General features: G+C 53.4%; 2 protein-coding genes across 3 annotated transcripts; both read left to right on the top strand.

The window, feature by feature from the left end:
- The first annotated feature begins 1,890 nt into the window (after positions 1-1,890).
- Positions 1,891-9,831, top strand: LOC138688100 (BPI fold-containing family B member 3-like). 2 transcript variants are annotated; one of them, XM_069798753.1, is made up of 16 exons: positions 1,891-1,928; positions 3,018-3,129; positions 3,449-4,229; positions 4,593-4,697; positions 4,810-4,932; positions 5,325-5,388; positions 5,834-5,894; positions 6,272-6,351; positions 6,987-7,169; positions 7,341-7,394; positions 7,497-7,667; positions 8,053-8,120; positions 8,465-8,507; positions 8,962-9,025; positions 9,146-9,222; positions 9,472-9,831. In XM_069798753.1, exons 2-16 carry the CDS (start codon positions 3,033-3,035, stop codon positions 9,544-9,546), a joined length of 2,046 nt encoding a protein of 681 aa, XP_069654854.1. In that variant the 5' UTR covers positions 1,891-1,928; positions 3,018-3,032; the 3' UTR covers positions 9,547-9,831. The 2 variants fall into 2 exon arrangements, with proteins under 2 accessions (XP_069654854.1, XP_069654846.1); XM_069798745.1 differs by having other exon boundaries at positions 4,807-4,932.
- A 2,118-nt stretch (positions 9,832-11,949) lies between these two features.
- On the top strand, positions 11,950-19,895 carry LOC104315839 (BPI fold-containing family B member 4). Its single transcript, XM_069798733.1, has 16 exons — positions 11,950-12,091; positions 12,754-12,873; positions 13,123-13,321; positions 13,858-13,962; positions 14,114-14,257; positions 14,924-14,984; positions 15,554-15,614; positions 16,164-16,255; positions 16,600-16,812; positions 17,054-17,107; positions 17,605-17,775; positions 17,950-18,017; positions 18,163-18,205; positions 18,865-18,928; positions 19,369-19,445; positions 19,571-19,895. The coding sequence occupies exons 1-16, from the start codon at positions 11,986-11,988 to the stop codon at positions 19,592-19,594; spliced, it is 1,602 nt and encodes a 533-aa protein (XP_069654834.1). The 5' UTR covers positions 11,950-11,985; the 3' UTR covers positions 19,595-19,895.
- Positions 19,896-21,034: the final 1,139 nt, after the last annotated feature.

Below are 21,034 nucleotides of genomic sequence, written 5' to 3'. Positions count from 1 at the left end.
TACCATCTTGTTAACACTCTCTTCCACCTTATCAAATGTCATGATCTAGCCATGACAGCAAGGCTTTGTGCTCCCAAGGTGCCTGGCTGATCAGGTTGCAAGGAGAGTGACAACTCCTTAAGTATTTTGGCACCTTTGCCATTCCTTCCTTGGCCTTTAGCTAAGATTTTTTTTAAAGCTGGAATTAATGTGTGACACAAGCTGGCTAATCTGCTAGAAATACTTATTTCCAAGTTTGCAGAAAGTATTAACTCTGAGCAAGCATTTTTCTGGACTATTATTCCTCAGAGCTGAGAAGTAGCCCATCCACCCCAGTCATTAATGAGCACATGAAGGAGTGAATAGTTCACCACTGTCCCCTTGGCTGATGCATCCTCCCCTCTGCCACGGACAGCCTTCGCTCTGCACAATGGGATGTGATCCACACGCGGGGACCACGTTTGCTCTGTGGTCCCCAGAGGAGGGTTTTCTTTTTCCTGCCCCAAAGGGCTACTGGTCTCGTGCTGCTTGAGGCAGCAGCTCCGTGTATCCGTGCAGTGCTTGTGATTGGGACCAGGACAGGGTGAAAGGGAGAAAGCCAGCATGGCTGTAGGTGCACATGACATGTTGGCTCAGCAGAAATTTTTCTCCTTTTCTCCTGCCTGTAGCAGTAAATTATCTGGCATTAAATAAGCAATGATGGACCACATGGGACACAAGTATTCAGCATGGAAAAAAACTGGCCAGAAATCTGAGAGGGTGAGGGCCTGGACAGAGCTGACCCTGGGCAGTTGCATGGCTGTTCCTCTCCTGCAGCACATTTGTTGTGTGGGGTGGTGTGGCGGGGAGGCCACCTCTCCTGATATGCCCTCACTGGGATCAACGGTGCCTCTAAGACTTCAAAATGATCCAGAGCCGACAGGGTCTAGCTTGGGAGCTCCCTGGCTTCATCGTCAATGGCATCACGCTCTCAACAGCATCTCCCCGTGACAGCGCATCCCACCTCCAGTCCTCCTGGAGTGCTCTGAGGCAGAGGTGATGGACCTGGAAATAATGCCATGCCAGTTAGACCAGTGCAGCATTTCTGAATCAGATGGTGTCTCTCCGAAGAGTCTGTCAGCTCAGGGTATCCGTAAAGCCATGACACCCAATTGATACGCCTTATCATGGTGTCGTTATTCCTTCCCAATTCAATACCTGCTTTTCCTCAGTTATCAAATAGAATATGAGCTGTTCAAGTCACTGCACAGGTGCTGTTGGCTTTGATAAATGTTGGGTAAGGTCACAGTCTGCAGGAAAGTCAGGATGGGAATGCTGGGCATCTCCTGCTGGCCTGGGTGGTGAATACCTGCCTCTGTGACTATCATCTCCACAGTCTGTCTTTACACTAAGAAAGGTGCTGCCTGGTCCTTCATTTATCACCCATAACGTGTGGCACATCCCTGCTGCATGGGCTTACTGCAAGGGTAAAGTGCTCAGCACTGAGAGCTGTAGAAGTACGTAACAGTGAGGGGTGGCCAGTGTTTTGACACATTTTTCAGTCAAAACCTCAATTTTATTTGAAAACAAAAAAGTATGTTATCAGGGCATGACTTCTCAGCCATGTCCACATCTTGACATGAGAGCAAGCCCGAAAGGATGATGTACTAAACCAGGCAGCGGTGTACGGACTGGCACCCAGAGCTGGCCAAGTCTGCCTCTGCCCCTATGGGTCATTGCTCAATGATTTACCTAACTCCTAACATCTCTAAGGAAATATTTGCAGTGGAAGTCACCAGAAACCATACATTGTTTGTCTTGCTCCCCAGCAATTATTCTGGATGTCCTCAATGACATCACTTGCCTCTTTCCTGCTGTAAAGCTCTATATATGAAGATGCTTGATGCAGGTCATCTTCAGAAGACAGGGACATCGGCTGGAGAGAGCCTCGCACTCAAGAGCTTGGTCAGGTAAAAGCAAACTTGTTCCTCTGAAAGTGGGCTCTTAGCTTCTGCTTCTGCAAACCTGAATGCTTCCCAAAGGAGAACCCTTAATGTTCATTTGGGAGTATTGGCTTTTTAACAAAAATTGTTATCCTTGCCTGCTGCCTCCCTGAATTATGCTCCAACAAGTAAAATGTGCAGCGGCTTTCACTATGAGTTTCTTAAGAACAGACGTGCATGTTCATTGTATTTGCAGTCCTTGAAGAAGAAAGGATATTTCATGGTTTTCATAAACAATTATCACTTAAATTATTTTTGGTAAAACTCTATTATCTGTGATAGATTTTTAGCTAAGGTGAATTAGACCTCTCACACTTGTTTTGATCCCTTTTTGATGTGCTATTTACATTTAAATGGATCTGGGGCAATGAAGTTCATTATGGTTCTTTAGAAAAAAAACGACTTCAAGTTGTAGGTCCCACAGAAATTTTTCAATGACACTGAAACTTTGAAAACTATTTTCTCCTTCTTACAATTCTAGCAAAAGGTGCTTTTATGCAGAGGGAAGCTTGATGTTTGTGGAGAGATCATGACATTCAAACAAGGAGATGCTTTCTTTACTAGATATGTTGGTGCATTTGCCCTGTGTAGGTGCCATTGCTTTTCTTTCCGTGACTAGAGATGATCATGTTGTCAGAAACGTCCTGTGTTCCCATCATGCGGGATACGTGATCTTGTTTCTCGGAGAAATTCCCCTCCAGAACAGATGTCCCCCAGATCGTCCAGATCAGTCACCAACATTCCTCACCAGTGCTGAGGGATTAAAACAGCAACAACCGAACAAGTGCTTGCTTTTCACTTGGCTGCTGTGACAGTCGGTCTTTGGAGCAACCGTTGTTGAAGTTCTGGTTCCTCCTGCAGGAAAGTGCCATCAGGAGTTTTACTGTGCCCACCAGTGTGGTGAGGAGGTGGGAGAGATGCCAGCAGCTTCCTCTCTGATTTTGTCTCCCCTCACAGTCATTCCTCCTTTTTCTTTCCTCCATCCTCCTCTTTCCTCCCCCCACTGGCTTGTGCTCACTGTCCCAGCATTGCACTGATGGCAATCACTTTCTACAGTTATCAGGACCAAGGATGTCTGCGTTCTGGGCTGTTTTCCTTCTCTGCAGCCTGCAGACCCCTTCACAAGGACTTGGAATCATGTCCTCGGTTGGCAAAGTGGATGTAGATGGTAAGTGTACGGAAGAGACAGGATTTATCTTTTTTTTTTTTTTTTGAGACCAGTTCTGCTCTTTCTGTCTCTTGACCATGCTCAGAAAATCAGAAACTGTCCAGATCCATTCAGCAGTAGTGGCAATGCTGGTAATTTGCATTTATAAAACACTTTGGAGATGGCACTTCAGATACTTTACAGTGGCTGGTGCCACCACCCCTGTTGTATAAAGAGGGAGACAGAGGGATAGTGGAGGGGAAGGAACAGCCAGGCTGACACAGTGTGCTTGTATGCTGAGTCCACATAGTTCACAGTGACCTCTTATCCTTTTTTTCAGATATTAAACATTCACTAGCCAAACGTGACCTCCAGAAGCTTCAGGGTGGTCTCCTTGGCGGCAAGCTGCTCAGTGGTCTCCTTGAAAAAGGTAGTCCTCTTGGCAGAGTCCTTGGTGAAGATGGTGCTGTTGGCAGTCTCCTTGGCAGAGAAGGTGCTGTTGGCAGTCTCCTCGGTGGAGATGGTGTCCTTGGTGGTCTCCTCGGTAGAGAGGGTGTCCTTGGTGGTCTCCTTGACAGAGATGGTGTCCTTGGTGGTCTCCTTGGCAGAGATGGTGTCACTGGCAAAATCCTTGGTGGAGATGGTGTCCTTGGTGGTCTCCTTGACAGAGATGGTGTCCTTGGTGGTCTCCTTGGCAGCGATGGTGTCACTGGCAAAATCCTTGGTGGAGATGGTGTCCTTGGTGGTCTCCTTGACAGAGATGGTGTCCTTGGTGGTCTCCTTGGCAGCGATGGTGTCACTGGCAAAATCCTTGGTGGAGATGGTGTCCTTGGTGGTCTCCTTGACAGAGATGGTGTCCTTGGTGGTCTCCTTGGCAGCGATGGTGTCACTGGCAAAATCCTTGGTGGAGATGGTGTCCTTGGTGGTCTCCTTGACAGAGATGGTGTCCTTGGTGGTCTCCTTGGCAAAGATGGTCTTGTTGATGGTCTCCTTGGCAAAGATGGTCTTGTTGATGGTCTCCTTGATGTTGTCCTTGATATTCTCATTGGAAAAGGTGGTCTCCTTGGAAAAGATGGTCTCGTTGGCAATCTTCTTGGTGGAAATAGTGGAGATCTCACAGGGTGAGTGAGAGTGGGACATGGGTGTCCCTGAGCAGCCCTTGGTGTGTCTGGGTCACGCTGGGGAAAGGAGGCTCTGGTCTGGAGCCTGCTGTCTGAACATATGGGGGCCCCTCTTTCCCCTCCTGGGGCAGGTTCATAAATGAGGGTTCAGCTGTTGGGATTTTCTGTATGTGCCTGCCATGCAAGGGTGCCTTGTATGTGCCACAAGCTGCTCCTGGCCGGCCGGGATCCCTGCTGACCCAGGGCAGAGAGGACCCTGAGACTGTGGTTCCACAGTTGCCCACAGCGCTGGGGACCAAGGGGATAGGGCATCCACTGTACAAATGTGCTACTTACTGCCTTTGCCTTGTTTCAACCATCCAGGCTGAAAATTGTGAACAACACCCTCCCCAAAATAAGTCTGCGCTCCCTGCCAGGCTTTGGGCACGAGGTGGGCTTCAACACCAAGCTGCTGGTAGAGAGCACCAGGTACGGCGTGTCCGTCAGGGGCACGGCTCAGGACAGGGGGTCACCATCTCTTTGGAAAGTAAATGGCCAGCAAATTTCCTGAGCCGCGTGCTGTGTTTCCCCCCCCGAGCAGTGCGCCGGGCAGGGCGCTCTGCATGCAGGTGGAGGCAGATGTGGTCATGCTGGTCCAGGACAAGTGGGCGGCTCTCCAGAGCGATAAGGACTGCAAGACTTTGGACATAAACATCCGTGTGAGGTAGGCTTCCGTGAGAGGTTGGCATCCGTGTGAGCAGGGTGCTCAAGGCCAGCACGTGGCCCCTGTGGCAGTGGGAAACCTTGGTGCTGCTGGCCATCGAAGGCAGTGCTTTTGTGCCTGATGCCTCGGAGGCTGAAATACCCGGCTGCCGGCCTCGGAGGGGAACAGCTGACCTTTCCTTTAAAATTTGGGCTCAAGAAAGAATATTTCTGGGTTGTGCTGGGAACCTAGCACTCGGCTGGATTCAGAAGGCTTGGTTTTGGTAATATTTTGGCCCTGTATGCGGCCCTGGACAGTGCAAGTGAGGCCTCGTATTTCTCTTGTGCAAAATACTTTTATTTTCCAGCCGTTAATCTACATCACTTTTTATTTCCTATTTTCCTGTTACCCAGACCCAAAGTGCCACTGCTGGATCAGCCTTTAAAACGCCTCCTTAGTGATGTCCTGCGTGAGGTGGTAAGCCTGCAAAGCGATCTTCACGCGAGGTGCTGGGTGGGCAGGCAGGGCAGGCAGCCCCCGCGGACGCGGCTGTTTGCACAGCTGTGGGCTCAGCCGGGGAGGTCAGCCTGTCCTCTCCACCGACGGGCACCGGCACCTCGCCCGCACCATCGCCTGTGCCAGGCACCACCGGCAAACCGGTTTCTGAGACACGTGCTGGTTTAGCGGTCGCAGTGAGCAAGTCTTGCCCGGGAGGAGAAACCCACCCTGGCTTAGCGGGGCCACTCGCCTGCCTGATGCCGAGCACTGCTGTAACGGGGTGTCCCACCAAACCCTGCCCGGCAGCGGCTCCTACCCACGCCGCACAACCCCGGCAGAGCCGTTTTTTCCTACTCGTGTTAATGCAATGTACGTCCGCCGGTGCTGCGGGTGCCGGGGCTCTAACTTTTCTCTGCCTCCCCAGGGGTGCAACATCGTCAACAGCAGGCTCAACGTGGTGAGCACTCTGCTCGGCTCCAGGACGCGTAAGTGCTGGCACCCTCCTTTTCCTCTGCTCCTGTGTGACCCCCTGCACTTAGGATTGGTTGTTTTTTTTTTTACACTGGGTAAATACAAATATTTTAACAACTTCCTAAAAACACAAGTCTCGGCTCAAGCACAGCATTCAATTTCCCTTGCCCCAGAGCAGCAGCAGACAGTTTTTCCTGCAGAAAGCCACTTCAGGAACTGTTGCTTTTAGAAACAATATTTTTGCTGCAAAATAATGCTTTCTAGCAGCTTGTCCAGCTGGGAACGCTGTGAGCAGGAGCCGCTGTTGCTTCCGATATCTCTTGGGACCACGGGATTTGGGAGCATCCCCCTCTCCTTGCAGCTTAAAGGCTTTCTTCCCTGTGTCCCACAGCTGCGTCCCCGCTCGGGGCTCTGGGAGATCTGCCCCCCTTTTCCTTCATCAGCGGCGACGCCATCCAGCTGGATCTAAATGTAAGTGCCACCGCTTCCCCTGGCCCAAAGACCTTGGACTTGGTGAGTTTGGGTAATTCATCTGAATGTGGTGGCTATTTGTCGAAGGCTCGTCTTATTCCAGCTGTCTTCAGGAAAGCATTCACTGGAAGGTACTGATGAGTGTGGTCCGGCCATGGCTGTGCTAATGCCATCACTGGGTCTCTACCTCATTTTTTTCACTTGCTAATCCTTGAGGGTAGCATGAAGCAGATTGGCTTGAGGCTGCTTAATTAAGCATAATTATAGCACTCTCACAGTTGCTAATCAGAAAAGCTTAATTTCATACAGGAGCAGTGGTCACCATTCACAAGCAGGTTCCATTTCTAAGTGGTTTGCAAAAGTTTGGTATGTAATTGGTAGGGACCACAATCAGGCCAAAAATATTGGCAATGTGTCTTTCTGACTGGGAGACGTGACAGTGTTTTAAAGGGAAAGCTGCAGCAGATGCAGCCTTTGCCTGTGCTAGAACAGGCTGAAGCAGCCGCAGGTTTATTGAAGTGTCAGTTCGCCCCGCGTGAAGCCTCTCCACGAGGTCCACGGGCGAGCAGGGTGCCCGGCGTGGCCACAGCCCTACGAGCCCCACCAGCGTCCCTCCCCTGCTCTGTCCCCTGCAGCTCCTCGCCGGGGATGCGGAAGGCGGCGTGGTGGCCTCCACGCAGGGACCGTCACTTGCCGCCACGGTGTTACTAGCCACCGGCCACCCGCCGCTGCTCAGGCTCCCCCAGCGCATCCTCAGCACCCTGCTGGAGCCCATCCAGGGGCAGGGAGCCTTCAGCCTCAGCATCACCGACTCGATGGTGGGTCACGACACCCCTCCCCGGGGCTGGGTCAGGGTCCTTGTGGCTCTTGGGTGACCCAAGGGTACTCGCCACCACGTGCTTGTATTTGTTGGTGGGGTCCAGCCGAGCCCAGCATGGGCTTTGCACAAACCCTCCTGGTCGCCGACACCGCTGGTGCCGTTCCTGCAGGTGCCCGATAGCATCTCACTGTCCACGTCTGCCCTCCTCCCGCTCATCCCCCAGGTCAGCCACCTCCTTCGTGCGCATTGATCTCCAACCCTACGCCCACCCTGGCCATGCAAAGACCCCCCTGCCGTTGCCCTGACCTCCCCCTGCCCCGTGCAGATCGCCAAGGTCCTCCCCGGCTCTCTGCCGCTGGAGCTGCGCGTGCGGGTGGCCAACAAGCCAGTGGTGGCCGTGAGGGACCGAAGAGCCACTGCCACCCTCAAAGCCTCCATCGACATCTTGAGTCCCCTCCTGCAGTCCTCCCAGAAGCCTCTCTTCTCCCTCGACACGGTGAGTGGGCTCCCGGGGGATGAGACCTCCGAAACAGGGCAAGGGGTGAGTCTGGCTGTTCTCTGGCATCCCCTCGGCTTGTCCTGCCCTTAGCCATGTCATACTTGTACTTCTGAATTTACTACATCTTCAAAATGGTGGTGCCCCGTCCTTTTAAAATGCTCGTAACAAGCGCAATGTTTAAGGGATAATACAAAATAAAGACAGGAAGGGTGAACCCTGGGGAGAGAAATACATGATGCCATCTGTCAAAAAAAAGCACTTTCTAGGCTCAGACAGGTGTTTTTTCTCAGAATGGGTTATTTACAAATACTCTGGGTTTTCTTTTCAGTCTTGGGAGCTACACAGGGAAATAACCTCATTTCTTCCGTTGTTCCAATTTCAGGACATCATTCTGAACATCACCCCATCGGTCTCCGACGGCAAACTGCAAACCTCCCTGGCTCTTGACAGGTAGAGCCGAGCTCTGCGGTTGCTGTGGGGGCTCTGCCTGGGGATGCTCCCAGGAGCCTGACAAGATGAGGCTGGTGACAGTGATCAGGGAGTGCAGTGTAGAGGTGGCAGGGATGTAAAGGGCTGCCAGAGCTTTTCTGCCTCCTCTCAGCCCCAGCCTCAGACCAAGTGCATGTCTGAAGTGATGAGAGAGTTGTAAAAAAGTTGCCCTATTTTCAAAATCCTTGTATCTTTATGTGGGTGAGACAAATTCCAGACCATGAAAGGGTCTGAGCAGCATTTGGAAGCTGGAGGAGGGCTGCACCCAATGCACCCCAACTCTGCCTTGTTTTTATCTTTTGTAGCATCAGCCTGACACGGGCACCCCTGAGACTCGACCCTCTCAGTGTAAGTGCACGCTGCTTTGGATCGAGGCGCTGCAGCAAGCGATGTGTTGGCCAGAGACTGTGTGTAGGGAAGGAGAACCAAAATGACAATTCTTCTCCAGTCTTCACATTCCTTGTCTTGGCAGAGGCCAATTGTTGTCTGCCCTGTCGATCCCCTGTGCCCTATAGCAGTGACACTCGGATGTATATGTTCACTTGTTGGCAGCGCACTGGGGGTGCTGGGAAGTGGGGGGGAATAACTGAGAAGAAGTTACCCAAAGGCCATGTCCTGCTATAGCCCCCCACCCTCAGTCCTGGCAGAGTTTCACTGAAGGAAGCTTCCCAGCGTTTGCCTCTCATAGCTCTGAGCATCCTGCAGTGACAGAACTTAGCTGATAACCCTGACATTGCTGTTTTCCTCCCAATAACTGTTGCTCTCTTCTGCTGGTACTGACACATGTCTTCTTCCCCTGCAGGTCTCCCTGCTTGCAGGATGGCTCAAGCAAGTACTTGCTGCTGCATACGTACCTGCCATTAACGGTATGGCCAGGGTCTGGGTCCCTTCTCTCAAACTCAGTCGGATTTGGGGCTCTCCCCCTTCCCTCGCTGCCTCCGTTTGGTTCCCCCCCAGTGGCGAGACGCTTTCACTTGCTTTTGCAGATGCCTTGCGTGTGTCGGTCCCTCTGCCCAACATTCTCAACACCAGCCTCAGGAACGCCAAGGTTGACATCACCGACGTAAGGATTGCGTTTCCCACAGTGATGCCTTCCCAGGGAGAGGGGGCTGTGCCCACCCCGGGGCAGGGACCTGTGGAGCCCAAAGCCCCGCGCCGCTCTGGCCAGTCCCATTTCCCATGGGCTTCTCCTGGTTTCCAGGAGGTCCCTCTGCTGGTGTGGACCCACAGGAAAACCTCACCTGGGATACAGGGAAAAGCTGGTGAAAGTCTGTATGAGAAAACTGAATAGTTTTTGTGCTGCTTCTCCCAGGCAGATGACTCTCTCAACCAGACCAGTCTCAAAGGATCCTGCTTGGGAGGACCCTCGACCCTGCTCGCCGTCTGAGGCAGGCAATGCACCGTGAGCCCCAGAGCCCTGCTCATCTCTGCTGTCTCCATCTTCATTTCCCCTTGAGTAACACCCTGTGTTACCGCCGTGGCCTGAGGGTCTCTGGTCGGCTGGTGCTGGTGTAGCCTGGCATCAGGGTAGGGAAAGCTGCTCAGCTGGTGGATGTTAGGGGGGTTTCTGTGGGCACTTTTAACATCCGTAGTTGGGAAGCAGAGCTCTTTCTTAAGCGTAAAGGTTGCTCTCGTATTGCTCTTTCAATAAAAATAATTCACTGCCTCAGTATTTCCCTCTCTTAATATTTATTTGATATGGGTTTCTGGCTGCCAGCATCCATTTGTCTCCACCATGCCCCTATGCCGTATGGCCCACGGACAGGCAGTGCAGCTTGAAGAGGAGGCTGTACCTATAGCGAACAAGCCGGTACCTTACAGAAAGTGTTTTTGAAGCTCAGCCTGTGCCATAAGGTGTGAAACAGCAGCTCGCATGGGAGCAGGGGTTTGGTGCACGTGGGTGCCCTGCCACAGCCCATCCCTTGCCCAGCTGGGTGCTGCTCATGCCAGACTGACGGAGGGCAGAGGAGGTGCTCGCAATGCAAAACCACTGCGGATTTAGCAAAGCGCTTGCTGATATTTCCGACTCATCTGAAACCCTTGTTGCAGGGGGAGCAGCTCCTTGCTGGAGGCTCATCTGCAGCGTGTCGCACGTGGAGCCCGGTGGTGGTTGTTGTGCAAGGCTCTGTACGGAGCCAGGCACAGATAAACTGAGCTTACACCTTCCTACTGCTTTGCTCAGGAGCATATTATCCCCTTATTGTGTAAGATGCACCAGGTTGTTAGCAACAGGTTTTATCTCACAAAGGTATTAAGTGTTGAGAACACCAGGACAAAAGACCCCTTATGGTCTGGAGCTGACGTGGAGCGGCATGTCCCTCCGCACAGGGGCTCTTCTGAGGCCGAGGAAATACCGTCTGCCGGGAAGTGGTTGGCGGCTGCCGGGACGGGTGGGATGATCCTCAGAAACCGCTTCTTGGGTCAAGCATTAAAGGAGATAAAAATCTCCTGGTGCTTTTCTGGAGCCTCCCCACATGCTCGCTGGAAACTTGAAAAATTACTCTGCTACGGTAATTTGTGTGTGACAGCTTGTGTGCAAGTGTTAGTGGGGATTTGTCTGGAATAAGCTGATTTTCCAGCACGGCTCTTTCAGGGTCAGCAGCAGCCTCACGTGCTGCAGCCCGCAGAGTCTCGGGCTCCTTCTCCTTTGCTTTAGCTCTGGGCTCTTGGGTAACAGCACTGCCTGGTAACTGGGTATCCAATAACCTGTTGCTCAATGCTTTTCCCTGTTTTACAAATCTTTATTTATATTGGAATATATTAAAACCACAAATGCTACTTTATACACTCAATCCACTATCCCAGCTTTTACAATTTAGGCATCTTTCCACTTTTTCTGCATCAGCTTTGCTATATAAGGACCCACTGTTCCTACATGTTAAAGCAGAGGTGCCTATGGACCACTGTAAGGTCTCCCCTTGAGCAAGAGCTGAGCACTGCAGACCAAAGCCAGGCTTTGAAATTCAGGATAAGGCCAGGTAAAGAAAGATGATCAAAATAGTGGTATGGGGTGTTGTAAGCTTGGGGGACAGAGCCACGATTTTACCTACAAGCCTTACAATGTACTCTGGTGAGCAAGAAAAAAACGTGGGAATAATACCTATAATGGTAGAAATGCAGGTATGTCATTCTGTTTTATTTTTAGTGACTAGCCTGAAAAATCAGGCAAGAAGGTTGTTATAGCAAAATGAAAACCATTCTCTGAATTAAAAAACATATTCATTTGACAAAAAAATTTAGGGAATTTTTGTGTTGCAATATCCTTTTAAGGTTGTTCTTATTATTTTTACTGTTGTAAGGTTATAACATCCCATTTTAAAAAGAAAAGCTTTATTCCAAGTGTGAGTTGCTTGTATAATTGCAACATTAATTTGCATACCTACTCACAGGGCGGTTATTAGCAAGGGGAGCTCAGTGTAGTCTATAAGTTATGAATAATGACTTCATACTGTAAGTTTAAAATTATGTCATGGTGACCGGGGATGGAAAGGAGCAGGTTGCCCGGGGTGCCCATAAATAGGAATAAGCAAACAGGTGCTGGGGTTGTGTGGGAGCTGGCTTGAAAAATTCCCTGAGGATGTGCGTACGGACACCCCCCTCTTTGTGTGTGTCCAGATCTATTTGCTGAATGTCGCCCTAACTCATGAACTGTTTTGGTCCTCCTAAAGCTCATGTTTTCTAGTCACTGAAAAATTCTCACCCAGCTCGAAATATCTGACTCCTCTTCATCTCCAGGGGTTTGCCCAGCCTACTCCCACTTTTTTCCCGTTGTTCTTCCCCAGGTCCTGCCAGCACCCACAGCTCTCCCAGCCGAGCAGAAGACACCATGCCACCGGTTCTGGGCATCGCCCTCTTGTATGCCCTGCTGACCCCATCACTAAGCCAGCCGAAAGATGCCGTCCTCAGGCTCAGTAAAGGTGTTTTAAGCGATGGTGAGTCACTCTGCCTCCTTGTAGCGGGATCCTGGGAAACAGGAACCAACAGTGATCCTTGGGGGTTGATGCCCTTGTACCAGCACAGCCCGATCAGCCAGGGAAGGGAAGGGAATTGCACATGGAAGAGCATGAGGCTCACATGCCAACCTTCCCCTCCAAACTGAACCCGGAGTCATTTTTTTATGTAATTAAAATTTCAACTGGCCAGGCTCCTAAAAGAAAAGAGACATTGCACATGTGGAGGATTGCTACTCCCGAGAGCCTGCACTGCTCAGGAGGTGTGAGCCACTCGGCACCTCAGTTATCTCACATTTAGGATTTATCAGTGCCCAGCCCTTGCACCTCTGCCACACCATTTGCTGCCTGACCTGGTGCGGCTGCCGGCAAATTCCCGCGAGCTGCTTTATACAGGTCTTAACAAGGTGCCTCCTGTCCTAGATCCCAAAGCCCTTTCTGTTACATCATATATGGGAAAACTGACAGGGGATAGTTAGGGACTGGGATAGGCAGCAATGGTAACGGAGAGCACAAACCCCTCGACAACCCATGCTTGAAGAGCACAACGAGTAATGGTGTGGGCAGGGGGCCAACTCGAAGGCTGAAGTGGTGGCTGGGGAGGTGGCTCTGCCACACAAGCTGATGGCGGGTGATGTTTCCAGCTCTTACAGGCTCACTCAGGCAAGGCAATGCCCTCCAAGGCGCCTTCGGAGAGGTGCCGCTTGGGAGCAGACCTCCCGGCACAGATGGAAGTGGAGACCTGTTGGGTGGCCTCGGAGGAGGTCTCCTCGGTGGTGGTCTGCTTGGTGGCGGTGGTCTGCTTGGTGGTATTACTGGTGGTTTGCTGGGCGGCGGTGGTGGAGGGCTGCTGGGGGGGCTGACTGGTGGTCTGCTTGGTGGAGGGGGCAATGCCGGCGGTGACTCGCCAGGTGGAGGGGGTGGTGGAGGCGCTTACGGGGGGGAGCCCAAAAACTCTCCCAGAGGCTGGCCGGCAGCTGGTGGCGATGCCCCCAGGGATGGCATCCCTGCAGGGGTTGCTGGAGGAGCAGTGGGACAAGGAGGTCTGCTCGGCGACGGAGGTCTTCTCGGCACGGCAGGGATCCTCCGTGGCCCCGGTGGCGTTCTTGGCAGAGGAGGGCTTCTGGGCAATGGAGGGCTGCTGGGAGGTGGTGGCCTGCTCGGCGTCCTTGGCGAAGGCGGCTTGCTCAGCACCATCCAGGGGCTCACTGGGTAAGGACAGCACCGTCCGGTCTCCTTGCAGGGGGGGCAACCTCAGTGCTGTTTGCTGGGGGGCGATGGTGATGCTTCAGTAGATGCTCAGATCTGGTTTGGAGCTGATGCTTTGAGATAAATGCTGCCTGGAAGCCCTGCCAGGTTTGCATCGCTGGCTGCAAAAGAGCCTCTTGAACTACACAAGTTAAAGGAATCGGTAGTTGAAAGGCGCTTGCCCCTAGAGGGTGCATCGGACCACGCGTCAGCTCTGGGCAGCTAGTGCCACCACTGCCAATGCTCACTTGTTTGCATTTTAACTCTTATTTAAAGCCCAGCACCAAGCAGAAGCACAAGCAATAATGAGGCAACTAAAGCAAAGCTTCTGATAAAACTGGAAAATAACTGAGAAAACTTGGTGTCTTCTGCCATTTCTGGTCTAAATGGCCTCTGACTCACCCACCCCTGGAGCAGTGGCTTTGTGTGAGCAGTAGAGCCCGGGTGGGGGGGTGCTGGGCTCAGAGCCCACTCATGGTGTCCCCTCACTGTCCCTGCAGGCTGAGGATCGTGGAGCTGACGCTCCCCAGGGTGTCCCTGCGGCTCCTGCCTGGCATCGGCGTCCACCTCAACCTCTACACCCGGGTGGCCCTCAACGCCAAGAGGTAGGTCGGGCTGGTGCTGCTGGTGGCAGTGCCAGCCGTGCCCCGGGCTCGCTGGAAGCACTGCCACGAGGGGTGTCTCCAGAGGGACACACTGCTCCTGTTCTGTGGGAAGAGGCTGCTCCTCTGAAGGTTGCTCCTTTCCCTTGCACAGCCTCCTGGGCTTGCTTGACATCGCAGTGGAAGTCAACATCACATCAAGGGTCAGGCTAACCATGGATGGCACGGGCTACCCCAAACTGGTGACAGAACGATGCAATACCCTCCTTGGTGGCATTAAAGTCAGACTCCTGAGAGGGTGAGTGATGGAGGTTTCCTTCTCTGCCGGCATGAGCCACCTCACCATTGGGCTTTGCTGGCCCCAGCCCGCACCCGCAGAACGGCAAATGCACAAGGGCATTTCCCCATTGCATGTCTCAGTCCTGTGGGTGACCGTGACACTGGCAGCCGCTGTCTCTGCAGGTGACAGTGATGGTCACCGGCCATGGCATGGGGCTGAGCAAAGGGCTTCTGGCAGTGGTGGTCCCTGGGTGCCCCTCATGCAGCTGCAGTAAATGAACATGTTGCCCCAGAGGGCTGCACGACCCCACAGTGGTCCTGGAGGGACATTTCTGTCCCACGTGCCACATTCACAGGTCAATTTAACTGACATTGCACGGGGTCTCCTGAGACATAAGTACGTGGTATGTAAATCATAGAAACCACTTGGGCTGAGGTTGTTTCTGCTCATTTAAGGAGACTATACACTAGTAGATAAAAGGCAGCACTAAATTTCCCACTGGCTATTTTGGGATGCAAATTACACTTATCTCATGCAAAATCCAAGCGTACACAATTCACTTTGCTGTTGCAATTGCCTTGCTCCGGGAGGTCTGTGCTCCACACTATTCACAGGGAATTGTTTAACAAGACCCATTTACTTTGCAGCAGGTTTTTTTCATGGTGCTCCTTTATTTTTCCACAGCCTGCTCCCAATTGTGGATAATTTATCGGCAAGTGTCCTGAACAGACTTCTTCCTAATCTGGTAAGTCGGAAGAAAAACTCCATCCTGGAAAGGAGTGATGAGTCTGAAAAGCTGCGGTGCAGCTCCCCGCAGCATCGCTTGCATTCAGGAGCACCTCTGCTGTCCCAGGGCTGCTGCATCCACCTGCCCACTCAGTAGTTTGGGATGAGCGGGGGACACATGCCATGTCTCCACCTGCTTGGGAGAAGCTGCTCCCTCCTCCCAAATGCAAAATCAGCAAGCCCGGTGCAGGTCCGCCCAAGTGCCTGGGAGTTTCTAATGATGCTCTGGACTGTGTTATGGGCTAATTGAATCTCCTTCCTCCTGAAAGCCGGGGTCTGTCCAGCCATCCCACATGGGCTCCTGGGACCCAGCCCTAACCCTGCTTCTCTGATGATGGGCAAGGTGCCCAGGGCCAGATCCAGAGCTGGTGCAGCCTCAGCAGCACCATGGAGTGACCGGCGGGGACTGCCATCCCACACGCCCGGAGCTCCAATCCCCAGGGAAAGCAAGGCAGAGCTGAGCTGGGCTGCGTGTCCTTGCATGGCTCTGAACGCAGGTTACCCACTGTCCTTCCCTGACTCTTGCAGCTCTGCCCGGTGGTCGACATCGCCCTGGGACTCGTCAACGACCAGCTGGGTCTTGTGAACTGTAAGTACTTGGTGGGTCCCACGCCTTGCCCCTTGTGTCACCTCCGCTCTGCCAGTGTGAGGACTGTGACGCTTTCCCCTCCACTTCTGCACCCCAGGTGGGAACAGTGACCCCCCCCACACTTCACCCTGCAGACCCCAGGTCTGCCCCATACCGGGAGCGGGGACCCCCGGCAGCTCCTTGCCCAGACCCCCTCACCCCCGGGCAGCAGCCAGGGAGCAGTGCCCCAGCACGCTGCAGGATGCGCTCCTCTCCCCACCTCTCACCTTTCCCTGTCTCTAATGATGGACAGAAAGACCCCTGGGTGCATAAAGTTGTCATTGGTGGGGGCTGTGAGCTGTCCCCCGCATTTGCAGCAGCGGCACGCACTGCTCGTCTCCTGCGGCATTACTGCTCAGCACAGAGCACTCGGAGCCGGGGCCAAGTGGCTGCCCTGAGCCCACCTGCAAGCCAGGGCTCTTCTGGAAGAAAAAGAGCTGCCGGGCAGGGGAGGGGGTATTTGCACCCGAGCCCAGCAGGGAATCGCTGACTCCCTTCCTCTCCCCCCAGCACTGGTGCCCCTGGGTTTGCTGGGCAGTATCCAGTACACCGTGTCCAGCCTTCCCCTGGTAACCGGCCAGTTCCTTGAGGTAGACTTGAACGTAAGTCCTGCATCTTCTCCTTCCATCTATGTACCAGGGTTGGGATATTTCACTTGGGTTTGGGAAGGTCTCCTTGGGCCACCTACACCTGAGCAGTAGGCTCCAAGGAGGCTGTGGAAAGTTCTGGGAGGTCCCGGCTCGGTGCCCTGCTCTTGCTGCTGCCACCGTCACGGGAGAGTGCAGCGGGGTTTGCATTTCATGAACTTCTGGAGAAGGAAATGTCACGGGGCCTGACTTGGTGTGGTCGTGCGTGCAGCGATTTCACACTGAAGGAACATGAAGTTAACCATAAAGGCAAATATTGCAAACATTTTGGCCTGTGCTTCCTTCCCCTGTAACTCCAGACTGTCGTCAGGACAGCGGCAGGAGGCTTGGTGGACTATCCGCTGGGAAAGCCAGAAACTGTCCCCACACCACCATGGGTCCCCATGCCACCCCTGCCACCCATGGCAGACACCAGCTCCTCACAGCTGGGCCTTTCTGTGAACTTCCTCGGCTCGGTGCTCTCTGTCCTGCAGAAGGAGGGTGCCCTGGACCTGGACATCTCCACCGGCATGGTGAGTGGGGAGCACTGCCTACCTCTGGGTTTGGAAGGACTCGGGACTGTTTGGAAGGACTGCAGGCTGGTCCCACCATGCGATGCTTTAGCACCTCTGTACCATCTACCAGGGTCTCTGCTATCTTAGGTGAAAAAATGCGAGTGAGAGACCATGTGGTAAAAGGCTCATTACCGGTGAAAGCAGATTCTGCTGAAAACCTCCATGCACAGAGGCAGCATTTCTCTCTTCTCTGTCACAGTTTCCGGAGCTCCCGCCACTAACGACCTCGACCCTTGGAGCCCTGGTTCCTGCGGTGAGTCCTGGTTCCCCCTTGCACTGCAAGGAACCTGGTCAGAGAAGCAGCGTCCAGAGGTTGGGGAGGTCTCCTCATCCCTTCCTCCTCAGAGGCACCATCCCAGACATCCCAGGGAGGTGAACGAGCTCTGACTCGGGTCCAAAACTGGAAACCGCAGCAGGGCCAGAGCTCCGTTTGTCACCCCATCCTCTGCAGCTTTCTCGGGTCACAGACGAGCCTTGCAGCTGCCCCGTCCGCCTGGATGCGGGGCTGTCTGTGCTCCTCCAGCCAGGACGAGATGCTCTCAGCGGGACTTGCGGCACCCATGGGGCTGAGCTCACGGCTAGCTTGACTTCACTTCAGCTAGTTGAGATATAGACTCGTTGGGCTGGAGCAATTCAGCACCAGATGTGCCCCCTGAGAGCAGCACTGTGCAAATGCTGCCGGAGCAGGCAGCCTGCTCTGTGGTTCCTGGTTCCAGCCACCAGAAACTTTCCATTTTTGGATGTTGACAGATTTTCAAGGCATACCCTGAATCACGTGAACTGCTGCTGAAAATTGCAGTCCCTGAAGCACCAGTGGTGACCTTAAAGAAAAACAAAGGTGTGATCCAGCTCACCGCTACAGCAGAGGTGGTGGTAATCCACCCACATGATGTCCAGAAGTCTCTCTGCCTTCTGAATATCGTATGTATGAAGGAACAGCCTGTGCAGAAATTCCTCCTGCAGTTTCCCCCTCCCAGCACGGCAGGCGTGGGGGTGCCGGTAGATGGGACCTGCACCCGACGTGATGTGGCTGGGCAAGGGCTGGGCAAGGGCTGGAGGAGCCACCCCTGCCCTGACCTCTCTGTCTGACTGCAGGACACCTCCTTGCTGGCCTGGTTTTCAGTTGAGGACAACAAACTGAAGATCAGCGTTAGCCTGGAGAAGTAGGACCCTGGTCTTCATCTGGGAGGGTGGCTGGGGTGGCCATGGATGTGGGACCTCCTGGGCTCTGCAACAATGAGGGCGTCGACAGGACTGGGTCATTAGAGGAACTGCTTGGATTTCACTCACCTCTGCTTCCTCCTGCAGGGCTGATCTCTCCTTGGTGTCTTCGTCCATTGGTGGTTTTGATGTAAGAACACGAGCAGCCTCAGCAACATACGAAATCCATTGCAGAAAGCAATGTGCTGATAGATACTGGCTCAGGAGAAATAAGGGCCAATTACGGTGTAACAGTTGTGTTGTATTTTGAAGAGCACCTTTCACCTCTGGAGATGGATTTTTTTTCCATGGATGATCCATGAGCAATTTTCAGAAAAAATCCTCACTGAGAGGGAGAGGTTTTGGGTCCTTGGTGAACCGCAGGACATCCCGCACGTGTCCACAATGTCCCCTTGGGATGCACCTGGGGAGGCTCATCCCCATGCCTCATAGGGAATGATGGCAAAAGTTGGGAGGAATCTTGGGCTCCCCTGTCACAAGATACCTGCACATAGAGCACATTTGGTTTCCAGAGGTGGTTACTGCAGGCAGCTTTAACGCCAGTGGAAAGGGGCCTGTGGAATGGCATTAGCCGGGGACTAAAAATTGACCATAGAATGCTTAAAGTCCAATTTCTGTGGAATTGGGAGTTTGCATTAGACAGGTGTGGAGCTGGAGCACCAAGGGTTCAGGTCAGGTTTAGCTGGTGTGAGCGGAGCATCCCCATGTGCCCAAGGACAGGGTGAGGCCAGGCTGACCACGGGACCAGGACCATCGATGGCACTAAGCGACCCCCCCTCCCTGTTGCAGGTCTCGCGCCTGGAGATGCTTGTTGGCCAGATTTTCGATGTTGCCTTCCTGCCTGCAATGAACAGTAAGGAAGCTGTTATGCCTTATCCACGTATTGATGAGTGCCAGACTGTACACTATATGACAAGTTCATGCAGGTATAACTTACCTCGCCGTATAGGATAGGAACCACTGGGACTGACCTGCACTGACGGGGGGGCTCATTTCAGATGGCAGCATTTTGCCGGGAGGCGAACCCACATATCACGAAGCAGGGGCCCCGCAGCCCCCCCATGGGTCTTCTTGCTCCTTGCCGCTTTTGCTTAACACGGGCAGGAGAAAATGACAATAAGTTTTGCCAACGCGCTAAGTCCCATGACACAAAGCCTTTCCAGAGAGCCTTGCACTCGTGGAGGGAGGGGTTTGCACACAGGGAGGATGGAGCTGGGGACCAAGCCCTGGGCAGAAGCTCGGCAGGGACCCCCCCTCCCACGGCGCTGAGCCGGGCTGGCTTGTGACCCGCAGGTGTGCTGGGAGCAGGGGTTCCCCTCCCCAGGCTGCTGAACATCGACTTCACCAACGCGGACGTCGACGTCATCGAAGTAAGTGCTTCAGCTGTGCCCCAAGGTTCTCCCGACGGCACCTCAGCTCTGCCCCGGAGCAAAGGCAGCGCCCGTCACTTGCACGGAGGATGTTCAGAGGGAAGGTAACCCGTCTGCTTCACCAGGATCTCATCGTGCTGTCGGCGTGAGCCAGGGACACCGGCTTGGGAAGGGACCCCTGGTTTTCCCCGTCCACCCCCGGAGGGATGGGAACTCAGCCTGCCTGAAGGATCCCTACCACATTTCTCTTAGTACCCAACACAGCAAAACAGCAGCTTGGTCTTTTCCATGCAAATGTTGCATCCTGCCTGCATTGCTTGGAACAGAAGGAACGCAGGTGGTTTTTGCCTCCAAACGCTGTGTTTTGGACTCTTTTGTGGGTGCTCGGAAGGATGCGGGTGTATTTTGTATTCTCGTGCTCAGGTTTAATAAAGTCCAGCCCTCTCTGCAGCCACAGTGGGTGCTCAAGTCTGTGGGGCTGGCCAGCTCCAGTGAACCCCAGGGGCTCAGGACAGACCCCACAGTGCTGGTGACCCTGGCTGCTGTGGGTGGGAGGGCTGCAGCCCCCTGCCCAGTTGCCCAACACCCAGCTCAGGGTGGGCAGAGAGCTGTCTGCCAGCAACCGCTGCCTTAGACCCAGGCATGTCGGCCTCTTTTCAGGGCCTGGATCCAAAGCTGGGGGGGTCGCTTGGTCATCTTGAGGACCCCTCACACCATCACCTGCCCCGGGCTTTATTGGGGCTTTGTCCTGGGAGCTCTCAGGGACATGGGTGTAATTCACCCATTGATGCCTGTGAACTCTGCATGAACCGCACAGTTTATTTATGCACAAGCTCTTTCCCCCGGTTCAGCTGCCTGTTGAAGCAATGAAGCCTTTGCTAATTTAAGGCTCTAAAGCCGCTTCTTGCTCCTGGGGTGAAAGGGAATTGCTGGGATGGCTGTAATATTGCTGTCTTTGAGACTGTCCTGCCCCTGTCCAGCCCAGATCCACCCTGAAAACCACCTGGAATGTCAAACTTGGGTTTTTCTGTCATCTTTCATGTTCCTTTTCCGTCTCCTCTGTATTTATTTCCCCATTTTCTTTTATTTGTTGTCTCTCAAGCCCCCTTTAAATTGCCAAGATCTTTCTTGGAGGCAAAGCCATCTCCTGCTTACCTCTGGGTGACAGGCAGTTTTCACGGAGCATCTGGTACCCCATAAATCCACATGCTCTTTGGTTTGTGGTAACTTTTTTTTTTTTTAATGTCAGCCTTGTGCTGTTTCTGTACGTAATTAACTTGTTGGGAGGTAATTGCTCACCTCTCACTGTCCTCAGTCTCTCGTGCTCTGCTGAATATGATGGAGCATCCCCTGGAGCAGAGCTGCCCCAAACCATCCCGGGGATCCTCTGCTCAGGCAGAGACCTGGGAGCACCCCAGCCCCCCGTGGCATCCTCCTTTGCCCTGGCTGCTCCGAGGTTGTCTCATAGTAACTGCAATGCTCAGGGGATGCTCTGGGGTCTGCCTGTCCTATGGAAATTTGGAGATGCAGAGGAGAGGGAGGGAGAACGAGGGATCCCAGCTTTCCACCTCTCTGCCTCGGCAGCGAGA

This window comes from Haliaeetus albicilla, chromosome 2, assembly GCF_947461875.1.
Source record: "Haliaeetus albicilla chromosome 2, bHalAlb1.1, whole genome shotgun sequence".
NCBI classification, from domain to species: Eukaryota; Metazoa; Chordata; class Aves; order Accipitriformes; family Accipitridae; genus Haliaeetus; species Haliaeetus albicilla.
The sequence above is the reverse complement of the archived record's forward strand: the minus strand, read 5'-3'. Positions and strand labels throughout refer to the sequence as shown.

Excerpts from the sequence above, each read along its gene's own strand:
- LOC138688100 (XM_069798745.1), top strand. The coding sequence starts at position 3,033 with ATGTCTGCGTTCTGGGCTGTTTTCCTTCTCTGCAGCCTGCAGACCCCT. Across the intron at positions 7,395-7,496 it reads TCCTCCCGCTCATCCCCCAG|ATCGCCAAGGTCCTCCCCGG; the intron begins GTCAGCCACCTC and ends TGCCCCGTGCAG. Across the intron at positions 9,223-9,471 it reads CCAAGGTTGACATCACCGAC|GCAGATGACTCTCTCAACCA; the intron begins GTAAGGATTGCG and ends TGCTTCTCCCAG.
- LOC104315839 (XM_069798733.1), top strand. The coding sequence starts at position 11,986 with ATGCCACCGGTTCTGGGCATCGCCCTCTTGTATGCCCTGCTGACCCCA. Across the intron at positions 17,108-17,604 it reads TTGGAGCCCTGGTTCCTGCG|ATTTTCAAGGCATACCCTGA; the intron begins GTGAGTCCTGGT and ends GGATGTTGACAG. Across the intron at positions 18,018-18,162 it reads ATCAGCGTTAGCCTGGAGAA|GGCTGATCTCTCCTTGGTGT; the intron begins GTAGGACCCTGG and ends TTCCTCCTGCAG.